At 40.9% G+C, this 17,339-nt stretch overlaps 1 protein-coding gene across 3 annotated transcripts in view; it reads right to left on the bottom strand.

Moving 5' to 3' along the window:
* ARHGEF28 (Rho guanine nucleotide exchange factor 28) overlaps window positions 1-17,339 on the bottom strand; it is a 362,811-nt gene that overhangs the window by 204,569 nt on the left and 140,903 nt on the right. For 2 of the 3 annotated variants that reach the window (XR_008629316.1, XM_055132605.1), the window contains exons 3-4: window positions 17,073-17,220; window positions 14,423-14,716 (exon numbers count right to left, since the gene is read on the bottom strand). Coding sequence is in view for 2 of the 3 variants with exons in the window: in XM_055132605.1 (XP_054988580.1) it covers window positions 14,423-14,716; window positions 17,073-17,220 (442 nt within the window). In the remaining variant the exon portion in view is untranslated. The remainder of the gene's footprint in view (window positions 1-14,422; window positions 14,717-17,072; window positions 17,221-17,339) is intronic. The other variant, XM_055132609.1, reaches the window with a different exon arrangement.

Below are 17,339 nucleotides of genomic sequence, written 5' to 3'. Positions count from 1 at the left end.
CACAATGGGATGACAGTGATACAGTGATACAGTAATTTAGTATATATAAACATATATACTAAACAGTCACTAAAAAGATACATGGTACATTTGAAAATCATTTTCCTACAGTGATATTTAAAAGCCTACATTAAGGGCGCTAGCTGTTTAAGAGGCCATGTAATTGCATGAGTGTAAGACACCAGATGTGCCATTAAGACAAATGGGCTGAAGCTTGGCGCCCAAGCAGCAGGAGGTCATTAGGTGCCCAAAAAAGCAATCATGTCATACCATCATCCCTTCCCACTCTGTGCAAGAGACCATTTGTTCATCTGCTAATGTTTCTAGACCTAAACTGGTTTTGGGAGGGGGAACCCCCTGTGTATTCAGAGTTTTCTGCTGTGCCCTGTGCTCAGGGATCACTCCTAGCAGTGCTCAGGGGACCCTATGAGATGACAGGGATTAAACCCAGGTCAGCTGCATGCCAGCCAAGCTCCCTGCCTCTGTATTATCTCATCAATCCCATTTGCTAGTGTCTCTTAGAGTCTGTTTTCTAATTTTTTAATAAGGTAGTACAAGGAAGGCTATCAACTTTCACCTCCTATAAAATCGATGATACTGCTGAAGGTTTCACTTTTTTTTTTTTTGCAAAATTGATATGAGAAGCCTCAGCTACCAGCATTTTCATGTTCAGATTTAGCCCCTGGATTCTATCAAACATTCTGACCGGTCTCTCAAAGCAAAGACTTAACCTGCATTGTTGGAGAGTTCCCAGAGGAGAGAAGCAAGGATGGCAGTGGTGAGCCAGGAGTAAACTTCAAATCCTCCACTGTCCTGAATCCTTGGGAAAGTACATTTAGGGCAATACTGGAAAATTAAAGCCTCCACTTCTTTTCTTCGAACCTTATGAGAGGGAGAAAGACACCTGAATATAGCTTTTTTTTTTAATTTCCCAGATATGAGAGCAATGGTGGAACCCTCTATTCCAATCTAAGGGCTCTTGTCTTGTATCACTTATATCACTAGTCATCCCGTTGATCTTCGATTTGCTCGAATGGGCACCAGTAACGTCTCCATTCATCCCTGTAGCATGCTAGTGTAACCCAATGGTATCTCCAGGAACTTGCTCCAGGAACATGAAGTGCCTCCAACTGTTCATTCAGGGTTTTGACCAAGAAGTCTGATCATCTCGTAGGTGGGTGGCCACACGGTCTTTTGACATCCCATAGAATCCAATCGGTAACAGCTCTAGTCCAGCAGTCGTCTCTAAATCGCAATACGTGTCCAGCCCATCTGATTTTTGATGTCTTGGCAAACGAGACAGCATCCCTAATTCTTGATCGTCGACGGAGGTCGGAACTCCTGATTCCTTCTCTCACTTGAGTGAAATGTGATATTCCAAGCACAGCTCTTTCGATTTCTTTTTGGGATACCCGAATAGCATTCTCATGACAAGGGCTCTTGTCATGAGAAGAAAATTAAAGACTGACTTTTGAGAGGAAAAGACTGTGCTGTATTTTCTTCTTGAAACATAGTAGCTCACCTAGCATGTGCTAACCAAGAGCTTATCTAAGTGTAAAAAATGAGTCCTAATGAGAGGCATGTGTGATGGTACAGTGGGTAAGACATCAGCCTTGCACATGGCTGACCCAGGTTCAATCCCTAGTATCCCATATGGTATTCCAAGCTATCCAGGAGTGAGCCCTGAGCACAGAGCCATGAGTAACCCCTGAGCACTGCCAGGCGTGGTCCAAAAATAAAACAAAAAATAAATAAATAAGCCCTAATGATGCCAAGGGGGGGGGGAGTAGAAATGTTCTTTCTCTTAAGAGTTTATTTTTGTTTAAATGGTTTTATTGCCAAAAATCCATTCATTAAAAATTATAAACTAAAAAAAAATTATCAACTAGGGGTCCAGAGAAACAGAATAGTGGGTAAGTCACTTGCCTTGCACAGGGTTAACACATGTTTTGATCCCCACCCAGCACCACATATGACCCCTTGAGCCCCACCGGAAATGATCCCTGAGTCAGGAATAAGTCCTGAGCGCCATGGGTATAACCCCTAATTCTCTCTGTGAAAAAGATAATTTAAAGTTAAACAAGGGATGGAAGACAGTGAAAATATGTTTTAGTATCTTAAGATATTTTTTAATCAAAGATATAAAGTGTCACATGATACACATTTGTATGCACTTATGTGGGGAAGAACTATGAAACAATTTAACATTTTACCATAGGACCTAATTTAAGGGACATTCTCTCCACCACGAATATTCATCCAGTGGGTTACCTTAGCAACTGAAGGACAAGCAACCCACTTAAAATGTCAAATAAACAAAGTGTGGAGATATTTTTCCAATAACTGCCACAGAAGTAACAGAATAGAAAGCAAATTAAGTATACTTTAAGGTTGAGATTGCCAAGAAAAAACAATGCACAAAACCTTAGAATAAATTGATGTCCAATATTCATTGATCTCAAAACTCATCAGCAGTTTCTTAATAGGAAACCGGCAGTTTGTAATAAATCTGCCCTTGATGGGTTTTCTATCCACCAGTCAAACATGCTGATGTAATTTCAAACTTGCTGTCTAGTACAAAGCTCTGGGGCAGAAAAACAAGGCTGACATTTCCCATAGTCTGTCAGCCAGCATAATTCAACACGCCAGCCCCTTGTTAAAGAAGGCCTGGGGAGGGGTGAAGGGAAGGGTGTCTTGCTACTGAATCCTGCTTGATTTAATTTCTATTTCTACAGCCCACAAGTTGTATTTAAAGATAAAAACATAAGCCAAGCTCCATTTCAAGCATTAAACAAATCTTTTTCTTACTGGTTTCAGATCTCTTTCCTCTATTCAGAGACAGATAAACAGATATTTTTCCGCTGTCAAACAGTGCGGGCCCATACATTCCCTTCTCCTGTTGCCTAGAAAAAATGGTGATGGTTCCAGATCTGGCTTGAAAGCAAGATGTAGATCACACACACACATACACACAGAAGAGAGAGAGAGAGAGAGAGAGAGAGAGAGAGAGAGAGAGAGAGAGAGAGAGAGAGAGAAATGACACTTTCCACTGATAGTCTTTCATAATGAACTGTTAATACTTGCTAAATGGATTTTCCTACAAGGAAGAAACAGTAGAAAAGTACTTTAAATGCCTTAAGAGAACATTAAGCTATCAAGACACATTTTAACAATTGCTGAGTAGTCCTTATTCTTCTATAGTTCTTATGACCTTCTGCATTGCTTTTCCTCCCCCCATTAATTTTAAAGTAAAAAAAATTCTCTTTCCAAGGCAATTATTTTATGAAGATCTTATTAGTAAAGCAAAGCATCATACTAGACACCCTTCTTAGTAACTATATCACATCCCACTACTCAGACATTAAACCAGATAAGATTTCTACATTTTCATAAAATGGACATTCATTACACTGTGATTGTTTTGTATAGGCAGTTGCCCCTTGCACTTATCCTTACAACATGTACTCTGCAAAGTGAACCACTTCTCTAATTTATGAACTCAAGTTTAAATTCACCATAATTGCTATTGTGCCTATGGTATTTCCTGCAAGTTAAGGATCATACTTTAAAAATGATCTTTGGAATAAACAATTAAAATAATAAATTCTCTAAGCTACTTTCTGTGGATTGTAGCAGTTCAAACAACTGCGTCTCCTTAGGGGAAAGCTCTCCAACCAATAAGATATAAGTTGCATTTAATTTTATGCCGAAGGAAGAACTGCAGAAAAGTTGCAAAATATAAGCTAACTTGGGCTATAGAAGTAACTCAGTCATAGAACCCAAGTCTCACATGTTTGAGGACCTGGATTTGATTCCCATTACTACATAAACAAAGTAACAAAATAAAACTCGACTGATTTGCCCTAAAAATATCTCTCATATCACTGTCACTGTCACTGTCACTGTCACTGTCATCTCATTGCTCATCGATTTGTTCGAGCGGGCATCAGTAACGAAAGGGTGTTCGCCTTTCACTCGGCCGACCCGTGTTTGATTCCTCCGCCCCTCGGAGAGCCCGGCAAGCTACCGAGAGTATCGCGCCCGCACGACAGAGCCTGGCAAGCTACCCGTGGCGCATTGAATATGCCAAAAACAGTAACAATAAGTCTCACATCTCTCATATATCCACTATAAAAAGAAAAGAAAAATTTAATTTTTAAACTTGATCATTTGATCCTTCAAACTTGATACGGCAATAGGACAATATTTTTCATTCAAGATTATAATATGTTTGTCCTACAGATTCTATCTGTTGTGATGCCTCTGGTCCATTCTATCTTATTTAGGTGCCCTTAACACACACAAACACACACACACAGACAGACAGACAGACAGACAGACACACACACACACACACACACACACATATATATATGTATATATATACATATATACAGAGAGAAAAAAGAGAGAAAGAGAACTGGTATTATCTGATGGGGCTAAAATATTAGCTAATGCTATGGTTTTACAATATATAAATATACAAGTCAACATTGTGCGCATCTTAAATGAATGCAACATTATATGTCAAATAGATATTAATAAAACTTGGAGGAACAGGTTTTGTTATGTTTTTATAAATGGCACAGCGAAGAGTTTCATCTCTTTCTTTAAAAAGAACTTCTGTCTAGATGGTAACCTCTGAATATAACAACTAATTTTACCTGGAGAACTGCAGAAAAGCTCAAATTTGTTTCTCATAGTAACATTTTGGCAAAAAAAATGTGTTGAATCTGCAAACTGTTTTACCTATTGTTTTTTAAGTGTTTATATATACATATACATGACAGGTTCCATATGATATTTATATGAGTAAATAAACCTTGTTTCTGAATTCAGAAAGTGTTCACAGCACCTAGATTGGAGAATGAGATACTCCTTTCTAGAGGGGGTTGTGGGGAGGGGCTAAGCCACCATTTCTCTGAGATGGCATCTGTAGCTCCACTAGGCTCCTGACTCAGTGGCAGCCTCCCTGCTGATGATGACTAGCTCAGTGCTTGCAACCCAGTGAGCTCCTGGGAACAAACATGAGGAAAGCAACGTGGTTGAGCAGGAAGGGAGACACAGTCAAGTTCTCTGAACACCAATAGAACCGAACAGAACTGTGTTATCCTGCTGTCCCAGTAGTTAAAAGTATGTGCCAACCTCTGAGAGAAGATTTCTTTCCAAACAAGCAAGCAAAAACAACCCAAAAGATTCATTAGGAAATTTCTCCGAATAATTATATTACTGAAAGTTTTACTGTAAATTTGGGACTGAGACCCTGCAAAAGCTTTTATCGTAGAGGCGATTTCACAAAAGGATTGGGCTTAATTTTGGGAACCAGGAATCCAATTTTATTTGTGGCACAAAATCAAATAAGACTCCGGATATTTTCTTCCCTAGGACACATAACGAAGTTGAACTGTGAGTAATAATGGGTAGGACACAGGGCCAAGAGAAGGCTCTGCTTTTCTTTATAAGACAACACTCTCCTCCGACTCTGGCCCTTCTCCAGGACCTCAGGACTTCCTGAGACTCTCCATGCCTGAAGGAGGAATAATGAGGGTTTCATTATGAAATGCTGGAAACACAGAACTGTCTCAAGTACGACTTCAACCTGACTCACGACAAGGTTGTTACAGAAATCAAGCCATCTTCCCATCTTTATTCAGTAACATCCATTTGTACACTCCCCAAGAGTAAAAGTTAAGAATTTATAGAGTGAACAGCTTCATATGGGTTTTTAAATAAGTATTAGAAGAAATAATTACTATGAAAGAAATTATTTTCCATTTTCCATGGAAAGTAGGCCCCATTCCTAATAAAGTTTCTAGATTTATTATTATAATTTATGTTTAAAAAAAGAAAAATGAAAGTAAGTACACTAGAAATAGATGGATTGCTTATATAAAATTCTACTAAGAGAGTTAGATGGCTCCTAACATAAAAAAAACCCCTGAACTTCCTTCCACAAAGCATCAAATATGCATCTCTTCAGAGAATAAGTTCTGTGAAATCCAAAAAGTAGCTGAATGACTGCTACATTCTGGGTAAATGGGAAAATAACCATATAAAAATGGACATGAAAAGGTTAAAAACTCCAGAAACACCTCCAATGCAAATACATTTCATCAAGATGGAATCCCCAGCACTCTGCTTATCCCTCAATCGTGAAGAATTTAGATCATACATTTAGCACCTAATTTTCAAGAAGAAAATAGAACAGAAAATTATCATGACTTTGTACTTTAAGGATGACTGCTGCCTGGCTATGCAAAATACCCCTACTTTTTGTTCTTAATATTCCCATTGAATTCTGATGTACTTATTAACTCTCCTTAATTCCTCTGTCAATTTAAACAAAAGCTTGAGGGAATTCTGTCCCCTTAACAACAAGAACAAAAATGGGATATGCCCCTAGGTAAGATAATTTAAGTATTACAATGCAAAGGGAACTCCCATAGAGTATGAGAAGACTTTTTAGTAAGAACCTAGTAGGCCAGAAAAGACTAGGAAGACATAGTCAAAGTGCTGAAAGAAAAAACAACCCTACATACAAAACTACTTCACCCAGCAAAGCTGTCCTGCATAAATAAAGAGCTTTTTAGCTTTTTCCAGAAAAAAATTTGAAAGAGTTCAACAACACTAATTTAATCTTTTAAAAGCTGTAAAGAAAATTTAAAGAACAAAAGTATACTTAACAAGAGGAAACCATCAAAGTATAAAACCTGACAAGAATCCGGGTGTTCTGGTAAGTGGCTCAGGCCAGAGTCTGCTCCGGACCCCAGACCGGGCCAGCAACACTGGGGAGCCAGACGGAGGAGGCACAGCCAGTACGCCTTCTCCAGATGGAGCCCCGGCGACACTGAGCAATGACTAACACGGCTCCGGGATGCGGGACTGGGACAACTCCAAACTACGAGACCGCTAACACGGCCTTGCGACTTTTTCTAAAAAATGAAAACATACAATCTATTGATGCCATCCAACATGTCTGACTGTTGGAGGAAAACCTCCAAATAATGATAGTGAGATTCTTGTTGAAAATTGAACGTAATCAAAGTAAGGAAAGAGTAAAGTGAAAAATGTCTGCCACACAGGCAGAGGGGGAGTGGGAGGGGGATATGCGGGGTTTGGTGGTGCATCAAATATGAAAACTTTGTAATTGTATCTCACAGTGATTCAATTTTTTAAAAAAGTATAAAACCTGCTGGTAAAGGTAAATATATAAATTCAGAATATGCAATTATGGTGCTGGATGAATCACTTGTAACTTTAGTATAAAGGTTAAAAGACAAAATTATTTTTGAAAAATGCAACTGTAGCTATATGAAAAGACATTGTGACATCAAACACATAAACAGGAGTGTAAACATGCAGACCTTTTATACACATTTGGAGTTTAAAAATGAACGATTAATAAAATTATTAATTAAGATGTGTTATGCAATTCTCATGGCACCTCACAGGGGGAAAAAACTAAGGCAGTTTCACACAAAGAGTAAGAGTAATGAATTCAAATATATCACTACCAAAAATTGTCACATCATAAAGCATTCTATGTCAAATAAACCAAAGAAAAGACAAATTCAGGAGCTGGATAATACAGAGATAATACAGCAAGTAGGGTCCTTTTGATGCATGAGGTTGACCCAGATTTTACCCCTTACATCCAATATGGTCCCTAGAGCACCGTCAGAAGTAATTTCTGAGTGCAGATCCTAGAGTAATCACTGAGCACTGTTGGGTGTATCCCCCTAAAAGACAAATTTAAATAGTATCCTACATAGAGAGAACCTAAAAATAAACTAAATTCATAAAAACAGTAAAAAGGATAGTTAACAGGCATAGAGGATACAGAGTCTTGTAAAAGGTACACATTATAAGCATAAAAAAATGAATAAGGTTGATGATCTTACAATCATATGACAAGAGCACTAGATTTGGTAGTTGAAAATTTCATTTGCATAACAATTTTCTAGGAAAATAAAACATAAGTGTTCTCAAAATACATAAAGAAATGATTTTTATGTTAACTGATGGCAGTAGTTATTTTACAATATAGTATGCATATTAAATAATCACAGGCATACTTCAAATAAATTATAATTTAATTGTCAGTTAGACCATCATAAGGCTGAAAAAAAAGAATCAGAAAGTTCAAGCCAGGAAGAAAAAAAAATCCACCCAATTGAATTAAGTACAACAAAGAACAAATTCAAAACAGCGCAACATTAGAACCTCACCAAATCAATTTGAATACACAATAAGTCAAAATGCATGCACTGAAATGTACATGTACACTGTCAAATATAATCCAGTGAATCTAGATACAGTTACCCAAACATATTGAGTCCATTGCCCACTTATTCACTCAGCATCTTACTAGAAATCTACTTTCTAAGCCAATAAATAGAAGGCAACCCCCACTGCTCCGGAGGCTACTGACTGCCTCCCTGGATCAATCCAGAGCCTCCCTGGGGAAAAGTCTCACCCACTGTGGGAAACATTATAGGAACATGCTTAAGCCCAACAGAAAAGTGATTAATTAATAAATAATAAGTGGTTAATTATTTAGTTTTATCTGTAAAATAAACATGGCAGATTTGCCCTTACCTCCAGAACCCCATGTAATTTCTACACTATAAACTGATGCAGAGGAACACCTCTACTTGAATTTATTGCTCAAAATGCCCAATTTGCCTTTAAAAACTAATTAACTCTGGCAAAAGAATTCTAATAAATAAGACGACATCATTTATACATATCATCTAAATGTACAACCCATAACATGCATGTATAACAAAACAGAGGTGAGGAAAGGCAGAATCAAGAGATTTCAACTTAACATTATTCAGGTATTCAAATTCCCAAAGATGGTCACAAACCTCAGTCTAAAATAAACCCTAAATAACAGTCCTATTTGTCACTAGCCCTGGACCTCAACAGAGGACTACTCCAAGTCTAGATTGAAAGCAAAATATTACCTCAAGATCTTAAATTGTTCTTAGGAAAAGTCTAAAAATCCTAGAAGACAACCCAAATTAGGCAGTAACAGTTAAAGACATCATTGCTGAGAAGTTCCCAAAGCTGAAGAATGTAGGCATCCAGATCCAAGAAGACTGAAGGGTACCAGCTAAAAGAGACCTTAATAAAAAGACTCCAAGACATCATAATCAGAATGCAGAATACCACAGATAGAGACACAATACTGCAAGCAGCAAGGTCAAAGAAGGAAATCACACACGAAGGAGCTTCCCTTCGATTTACAGCAGATTTATCAGAGGAAACCATCTGGACACAAAGACAGTGGGGGGATAGTGAAGAAACTCAATGAAATGAACTTCTCACCAAGAATACTTAATCTGGCTAGACTCTCACTCAGACTTGAAGGAACGACACACTACTTCATGTATAAACAACAGCTCAGGAACTATGAAGTTCTATGAAGACTCAAAGCCAACCGTAAAAGGACTGAAGGGGCTACTGTAAAACAAGACAAATCTCACAAACACAACAAACTTCTACAGAAAAATGGCACAAATACCCATGAAAATAATCTCTCTCAATATCACTGGACTAAATGCACCAATTAAGAGACACAGGGTGGCAAAATGGATTAAAAAAAACTGAATCCAACATTTCACTGCCTACAAGAAACAAATCTGAACAGTCCTAGCAAACACAAACTCAAAGTAAAAGAATGAAAAACAATTCTTCAAGCAAACAATTCCTTCAAAAAAGCTGGGGTGGCCATACTAGTATTCAACAACATAGATTTCATACTGAAAAAGAATAGAAGGGATAGTGAAGGCCATTTCCATATATATACATATATATATATACACACACATATATGTGTGTGTGTGTGTGTTTAATTTTTTTTATTGAATCACCATGAGAGCAGTTGTAGGGAGCCAGAGCACATTGCGCATGTGCGCATGCGCGCATGCGCATGATCGCGCATGCGCGACAGCCACATTGCGCATGCGCAACAAACACATTGCGCATGCGCAACGACCGCATTGCGCATGCGTGGCGAGAGCCAATAGAGCGCCACCTCATATGGGGTGATTGGCGAGAGCCAATAGAATGAGCGCCACCCTATGGGGTGATGGGCGAGAGCCAATAGAAGATGAGCACCACCTTAGAGGCGGGACAACCAGGCTATATAAGGACTGCCATTACCCGGGTTGTTGTTCTTTCTCCTCATGAAGTTAAGTGAATAAAATTGCTGCAGAAGGATCCTCAACCCGTGTCGTCTCACTCTTTACTGGCGAAGGGAAATCGCGACGCGGGCGACGAACAAGCAGTGACAAAGATTTCAGGTTTAAGTATTGGTCATACAATGATGAAACATCTGTCCCTTAACCAGTGTACATTTTCCACCACCAAAAACCCAGTATACCCCCCATCTCACACCCTCCCCCTACCTGTGTGGCAGATGATTTTCACATTACTCTCTCTCTACTTTGATTACATTCAATATTTCTACACCAGACCCACCATTATTGTTTGGGATTTTTCCTCCAACACTCAGACCTGCCTAAAAGGCAACATTAGACAATTTATTTTCTATTGCTGATTATGACTAGCATATGATGTCGTGTGGCCACAATAGTAGCCACGCGATTTTGAAATTTTGAAATTTTAATAATTAATTAAATCTGGAGAGATTTCTGCCAAAAGCCACTGAGTTCCAAGATTCGTTTGTGAGTCTCTGGAATCATGGCCATTAAGCAGCTTAATCAGTAGCCAAAAGGGCCATTCGTGGGGGGCGACTCGGGGTCTCATTGGGGTTGGGGAGGACAAGGGCTGGCTCCACCCCCATTCCATGAGGCCCCATGTGTCTCGTCACTGCTGGCCCATACCTGACTGTTCAATGGCCTCTGAAAGATGGCGGCCACCGAGTTGCCAGGGGAAATAGGCGGAGGGATAGCACCTTTTCCCAGCTGGGGTGGATGAAGACCATTTCTTAAAAATCAAGTGATATGTACATCAGGAAGAAATTACACTCCTAAACATGTGTACACCTAATGAGGGGCCAGCAAAATATTGAAAACAACTGCTAATACACTTCAAGGAGGACATTCGTAGCAACACAATAGTAGTTGGAGACTTCAACACTGCCTTATCACCTCTTGATAGATCAATAAGACTAAAAGTCAGCAAGGAAGTACTGGCCATGAAGGAAGAAATGGAAGAGAGAGGGCTAGCAAATATATACTGGTCTTTTCATCCCCCAAAAGCCAGACACACATTCTTCTCCAATGCACATGGAACATTTCCCAAGACAGATCACATGCTGGGCCACAAAACATACCTCAATAAAAATCAAGAAGACAGAAATTGTATCGACTATATTTTCTGACTACGATGCTGGAAATAGAAGTTAATCACACACCTGGAAATTAAACAGCTCACTGCTGAACAACCAGTGGGTTAGAGAGTAAAAATCAAAAGATTCTTTAAGAAAAATCAAAAATCAAAAGAAAAATCAAAAGATTCTTGGAATCAAATGAGAATGGGGACACAAGCTAAAGCAGTGCTAAGAGGAAAGTTTATAGCTCTTTATCAGGAAGGAAGAAAGGGCTCACATAAATAGCTTGAATTCACTGTTTAAGATCTTAGAAAATTACCCAAAAAAGGAGCCCAAATCAGACAAGAAGAAAGAAATAATAAAACTTAGAATAAAAATCAACAAGCTGGATTCACAATCCAAACAATTCAAAAGAACAATGAAACCAAGAACTGGAACTTTGAAAAAATAAACAAGATCAATAAACCACTAGCAAGACTCTCAACAAGACTCTCAAAGAGAGGAGAGAGAGAGAGACAGAGAGAGAGAGAGAGAGAGAGAGCCCTAATAAAAGTGAATCAGAAATGAAAAGGGGACATCACAACAGAAACCACAGAAATTCAAAAGATCATCAGAGATTATTTTGAGAAGCAGTATGCCATGAAACAAGAGAACCTAGAAGAAATGGATAAATTCCTAGATTCCTATAACATCCCAAGGCTGAACGAAGAAGATCTGGAATACCTGAAAAACCTATCAATTTCAAGGAAATTGAAACTGTCATCAAACGTCTTCCCAGAAACAAAATGCCAGATCCAGATGGATTCACTAGTAAAATCTTCAAAACCTTTAAGAAAGACCTGTTGTAAGTCCTTTTCAAGCTTTTCCAGGAAATGGAAGAAACAGAAACACTCCCAGTTTCTATGAGGCATATATCACCCTGATACCAAAAGCACACAGAGACACCACAAAAAAAGAAAGAAAGGAAGGAAGGAAGGAAGGAAGGAAGGAAGGAAGGAAGGAAGGAAGGAAGGAAGGAAGGAAGGAAGGAAGGAAGGAAGGAAGGAAGGAAGGAAGGAAGAAAAAGAAGGAAAATTACAGGCCAATATCCCTGATGAACACAGATGAAAAGATCTCAACAAAATATTAGCAAATAGAATCCAATGTCTCATCAAAAGGATCATACACCATGTCCAAGTGGGATTCATCCCAGAGATACAAGGATGGTTTAACATTCACAAGTCATTTAACATAATTCATCATATCAACAAAAAAATAAAAACCATATTATCATATCAATAGATGCAGAGAAAGCAACTAACAAGATTCAGTACACATTCATGATGAAAACTCTCAACAAAATGGGAATTCAGGAAACTTACCTCAATATAGTTAAAGCCGTCTACCACAAGCCCACGACAAGCATTATTCTCAATGGAGAAAAACTAAAAGCCTTCCCTCTAAGATCAGGTACAAGATAAAGTTGCCCACTCTTGCAACTTCTATTCAATATAGTACTGGAAGTGCTTGCTGTAGCAATTAGGGAAGAAAAAGGTAACCAGGGCATCCAGGTATGAAAGGAAGAAATCAAACTCTCCCAATTTGCAGATGACATGATACTATTCTTAGAGAACCCTAAAGTCTCTACCAAGAAGCTCCTAGAAACAATAGATTTATACAGTAGAGTGGCAGGTTACAAAATCAATACCCAAAAGTCTGTGGCTTTCCTGTATGCAAATAATGAAAGAGAAGAAAGTGATATTAAAAAACAATCCCATCACAGTCGTGCCTCAGAAAATCGAGTTCCTTAAAATCAGCTTAACTAAGGAGGTAAAGGATCTGTACAAAGAAAATCACAAAGCACTGCTTCAAGAAATAAAAGACATAAGGAAATGGAGCCACATCCCCTGCTCATGGATTAGGAGAATTAACGTTGTCAAAATGGCAATACTCCCCAAAGCATTATACAGATTCAATGCAGTCCCTATAAGGATACCCATGACGTTTTTAAAAGAAATTGATCAAACACTCCTGAGATTCATATGGAAAAATAACCCCCCCCCCCGTGAATAGCTAAAGCAATCCTTGTAAAAAAAGAAGATGGGAGGCAGCACCTTTCCCACTACTAAACTGTAATCATTTTCAACCCACAATGAAGATAGAGTCAATGGAAGACTACAGAGAAACAGAAACAGTGTGTGCTGTGTTCAATAAAATAGAGAGCAACAACTATGTGTAATCAAGGTATGTGACTGGTAATCAACACAAGAAGCAACTGTACAACATTTTAACTTCATGCCTAGTATGGGCTTCTATCTAACCTCTGTATCTCTGTTCATACACATATTCCACATGGTTTGTCATAAAGTGTCAACTCAGTCATTCAATGACCAGAGACATCCAGAAGCAAGTGAAAACACCAATGGGAATGTGAACGCCCTCAGCAGCACTAACATTTCATTTTAATTTTTTATTACATTTCTGTGGTTTATAGTACTATTAATAATGATTTCTCATGCACATTATTCTCACACCACACCCATCATCAGTGTACCTACCTCCTACTTCCAAATACACCAACTTCCCTCCCACTCAATCTTCCCCCTGACCCAGTTGTGTGGATCAGTTCTCCCATCTACTGCCTTTCAACCTTTGTTGCTACCTTGCTGTGTATCTTTAAGTCTGGTTAAGTCTCTATAGAGAGCAATATGGTGATCTTTTGATAGGAATAGAACAACCATAAGACCCAATGCTCACATTGTAAAAAGTGCTGATGTGGTCGGTGATATCTCCCACATGGACTCATTTCATCTAAGCACCCCACATCTCCCATATTCTTCTTTGCCTGATGACCCTACCTAGTTTGGAAACATAGCAATGACCCGTGAGTCCTTGTGAGAAAAGATGTCAAAGGAAGTGTGAAACCACAGACCACAGAGGCCGCTCTTCCATCCTACATCCATGCGGCGAAGCTCTTCACCTCCTAGATCAGAGCAACCCAGCTCAGCACTTTGGGGAATCCAGCCATGTTAGAATAGGGCTCAGATGCAGAATGGGCAGGAAAACCCACCCTGGGCAACAGAGAATAACATGCTGTAAGGCATGTTCTGAAATCTTCTCTAGATCCTGAAGAAGACCCACCTTCGAGCGAAGAATTTCCCAAGACCGTCCACCCTTGCGGTAACTCCAGATGGGCCAGAGCCAGCACAAGCTCTTCATCCAGGGCAGGCAGTGCTCCCACCGGCAGAGCGAAAGGCGTCAGCAGGCTCTGATGGCTCCCGGCTGTGAGGCGACCAGCCTGTGTGACCAGCAAACGGGCCAGCCTGCAGGCCATGTTGTCCACGTAGGTCACCGAGCCGGAGCCCATGGTCACTGGGGAGTAGCCTTCCGAGCAGAGGCACACAGACACCGCCACTGTCTCCTGACGCCCGTGGCCTGGATAACAAAACAGCAAAGAATTCACCAGAGGGGTCAGAGAGGCTGCCCAGTGGTTAGGGCACTTGTCTTGCACACGACCAACCCAGGTTTGATCCCCGGAATCACTTATGGTCTCTAGAGCCCCCCAAAGTTCTCCAAGTCAGCAGGATACAAGCTTGGTGAGAACTGAAAGCAATGAGCTTCAGAGACTGAGCAGCCCTGGGGTGCAAGGACAGCTGACTGTCACCTTCCCAGTCCCCCTGATTTTAAATCTGACCTTTATATTTCTCATAGCTCCAGTGTTCCTTCTAACATGACCAATGCTGTATTGAGCAAACCCTCATCTTCTGTGTCTCCCCCAATCTCAAGTGCCATGTCTTAAAGGCCTATATGCCCCCTTTTCTGCCCTTTCCTCTTGAGCCACATACTAACAGATATTTTATTCGATGAGGGAGAACCACACCATCACCCTGATTCCACAGATTCCCTAAGCACAGGAGGCAGTGGAGGCGAGGATAGCTCAGCACGAACATCCCTACAGTGGCCCAGTTCTGAGAATGTGATGGTGGCCTGAATGCTACCCCAGTGGGTGGTCACCTGACCCTGCCATCTGTCCCTGGCTCCTTACGATCCTCTTTCATTTTGCCCTAGTGGGTGCATTTCAACCCGGATTCATTTTCATGTGGCCCTTGGCAGAATTTCCAGGGGTGAGCATCTCAAGTATGACTATGATAACGAGGACTGAAGAAGTGAAGAGGTAACATTCAGCTACTGCTGGCCCAGAGGAAAAGAGCTCCTAGTGACAATCCTTCCTGCTCGGCTTAATTCTCGACAGTTCTTTCCCCAATGGTGGCATTACCAGGGCTCCAGGCATCACAGAAAACAAGGGCATCCCAGGGTCACTGTCCAGGACAGATAGTCTCTCTAGCAAGGGCTCCACGGGCCCGACAGGGCAGGCAGAGAGATGTAGCCCCATTCCCAGACAAAGCACATTCAGTAACACTATGGGAATCCATTGTACTTGCTTTCAAAAAGTTTCCCTGGGAAATCTGTTCAGTGGGGACATTGAGGGTATGGAATCAGGGGTGGTCATCTGCATCCAGGGAGTGTGTTAAAAAGGAGGCAAGACCCCACCCTCCACAGTAGGCTTCCGGGTGAGCAGCAAACTTCTTTTCACAGCATGAGCAACAAGGAGGTTTGCCCCTATGGGCAAGTAGAGAAGAAGACACTTTTTGCTCTGAGGACTGATATTTTACTTGCTATTTTTATTCTTTCTGAAATGAAAGAGAAAACTGAGAAAGGTGGAGGGAGTTGAGGACACAGAAGACATGCAGATGCCAAAGCCAATAGACAGATCCTGAGGAGACTGTGTCCACTGATTAGTTTTCAATTTCCTGTGCTGTTGTTATATGGACTGGAGTCCCTGGGCCAGAGCAAGAATTGCTTAAAATCAACCCCAGCCTCAGAAATTGGATGTCAGATTAATTCAGTGATCAAGTCAGGGCTGAGGGGTCAGAGCACATCTCTGAAATGCTCACAGTGTATGTGCTGTTAGCCCTTTACTGACAAACCTTCTTTCCATATGTAAGATAAATTATAGAAGCATTTTGAAAAAAACCCTTTCTTTTCAAAAGGAAGCCAATCCCACCCAAAAGAAAAGCTGAAGATCCCCCCATAAAATACACTGTTAGAGAATCCGAAAGTTCCATGGTTAAGGACAACCACAAAACCACCCTGTCTTGCAAGTAATAACAAAGGCATCGCACGTCAGGCTGGCAGCTGAAGTGTCATGTACACAGTCACAGCACCCATGAAACGAAGCACCAAACAACTGTATCTGAGAAGGGCTGTTTGCTCAAAACAGTGGATTAACAGGAAGCACGCTTCTGCCCCCTGTCACCATGATAACTGAAGAAGGCACCTGGGAGAATCACGGGTCTCTGAAAATAAATATTGGTCGGGGGTGGGGGGAGGGGGGAGAAAATATTTCTGGAGTCAGAGATGTAATGAGGAAGAATCTAGAGAGATAGGATGCCACGTGCCACAGAAGGAAGCCGGCCACCAAAGGCGTCATCGGAGAGAGCCCAAGTCAGGAGCTGCACACACAGACCACAGTTGGACGAGGGAGAAATACGAAGCCCTACTGTCCATGTCTCACGTTAGCCCACCCAAAGGACTCTGAGACCTACTGTCTCGGTCACTAGACTGACCACAGGCCGCTGGGCTGCTGCAGATAGCAGAAAAGGTGAGCTGCATCCCAGATGTGTGGCCAGCACCCCGCCCCCCGCCACCGCCCATCCTCTCTCGCTTCCAGGACTGAAAGGAAGGTGCATGGGGACAGGTTTCCCCAAGGACAGCAGAGAGGGCAGCTCACCTGGAACCCAGGACTGCAGGACATTATCCTCGGTGCGCTCGGCCATCGCGATGTGCCGCTGATAGGCTCCGTTATAAATAAAGTAAAATTCGGCATCTTTGGGAAGATAAACATTTTTGCCAAACGTCGCCTGGATCATCGTCTGTCCCTGAAAGATGAAGAAGGTGGGAAGGGCATCACGACACTGCCTCGTCCTGGCTCCGAGAAACCACGGGCAGGCCCGCGTCCCAAAACAGCGTTGTTTGTTATGTTCGCTGCATGTGGTTG

This window comes from Sorex araneus, chromosome 1 (assembly GCF_027595985.1).
Source record: "Sorex araneus isolate mSorAra2 chromosome 1, mSorAra2.pri, whole genome shotgun sequence".
NCBI lineage: Eukaryota > Metazoa > Chordata > Mammalia > Eulipotyphla > Soricidae > Sorex > Sorex araneus.
The sequence above is the reverse complement of the archived record's forward strand: the minus strand, read 5'-3'. Positions and strand labels throughout refer to the sequence as shown.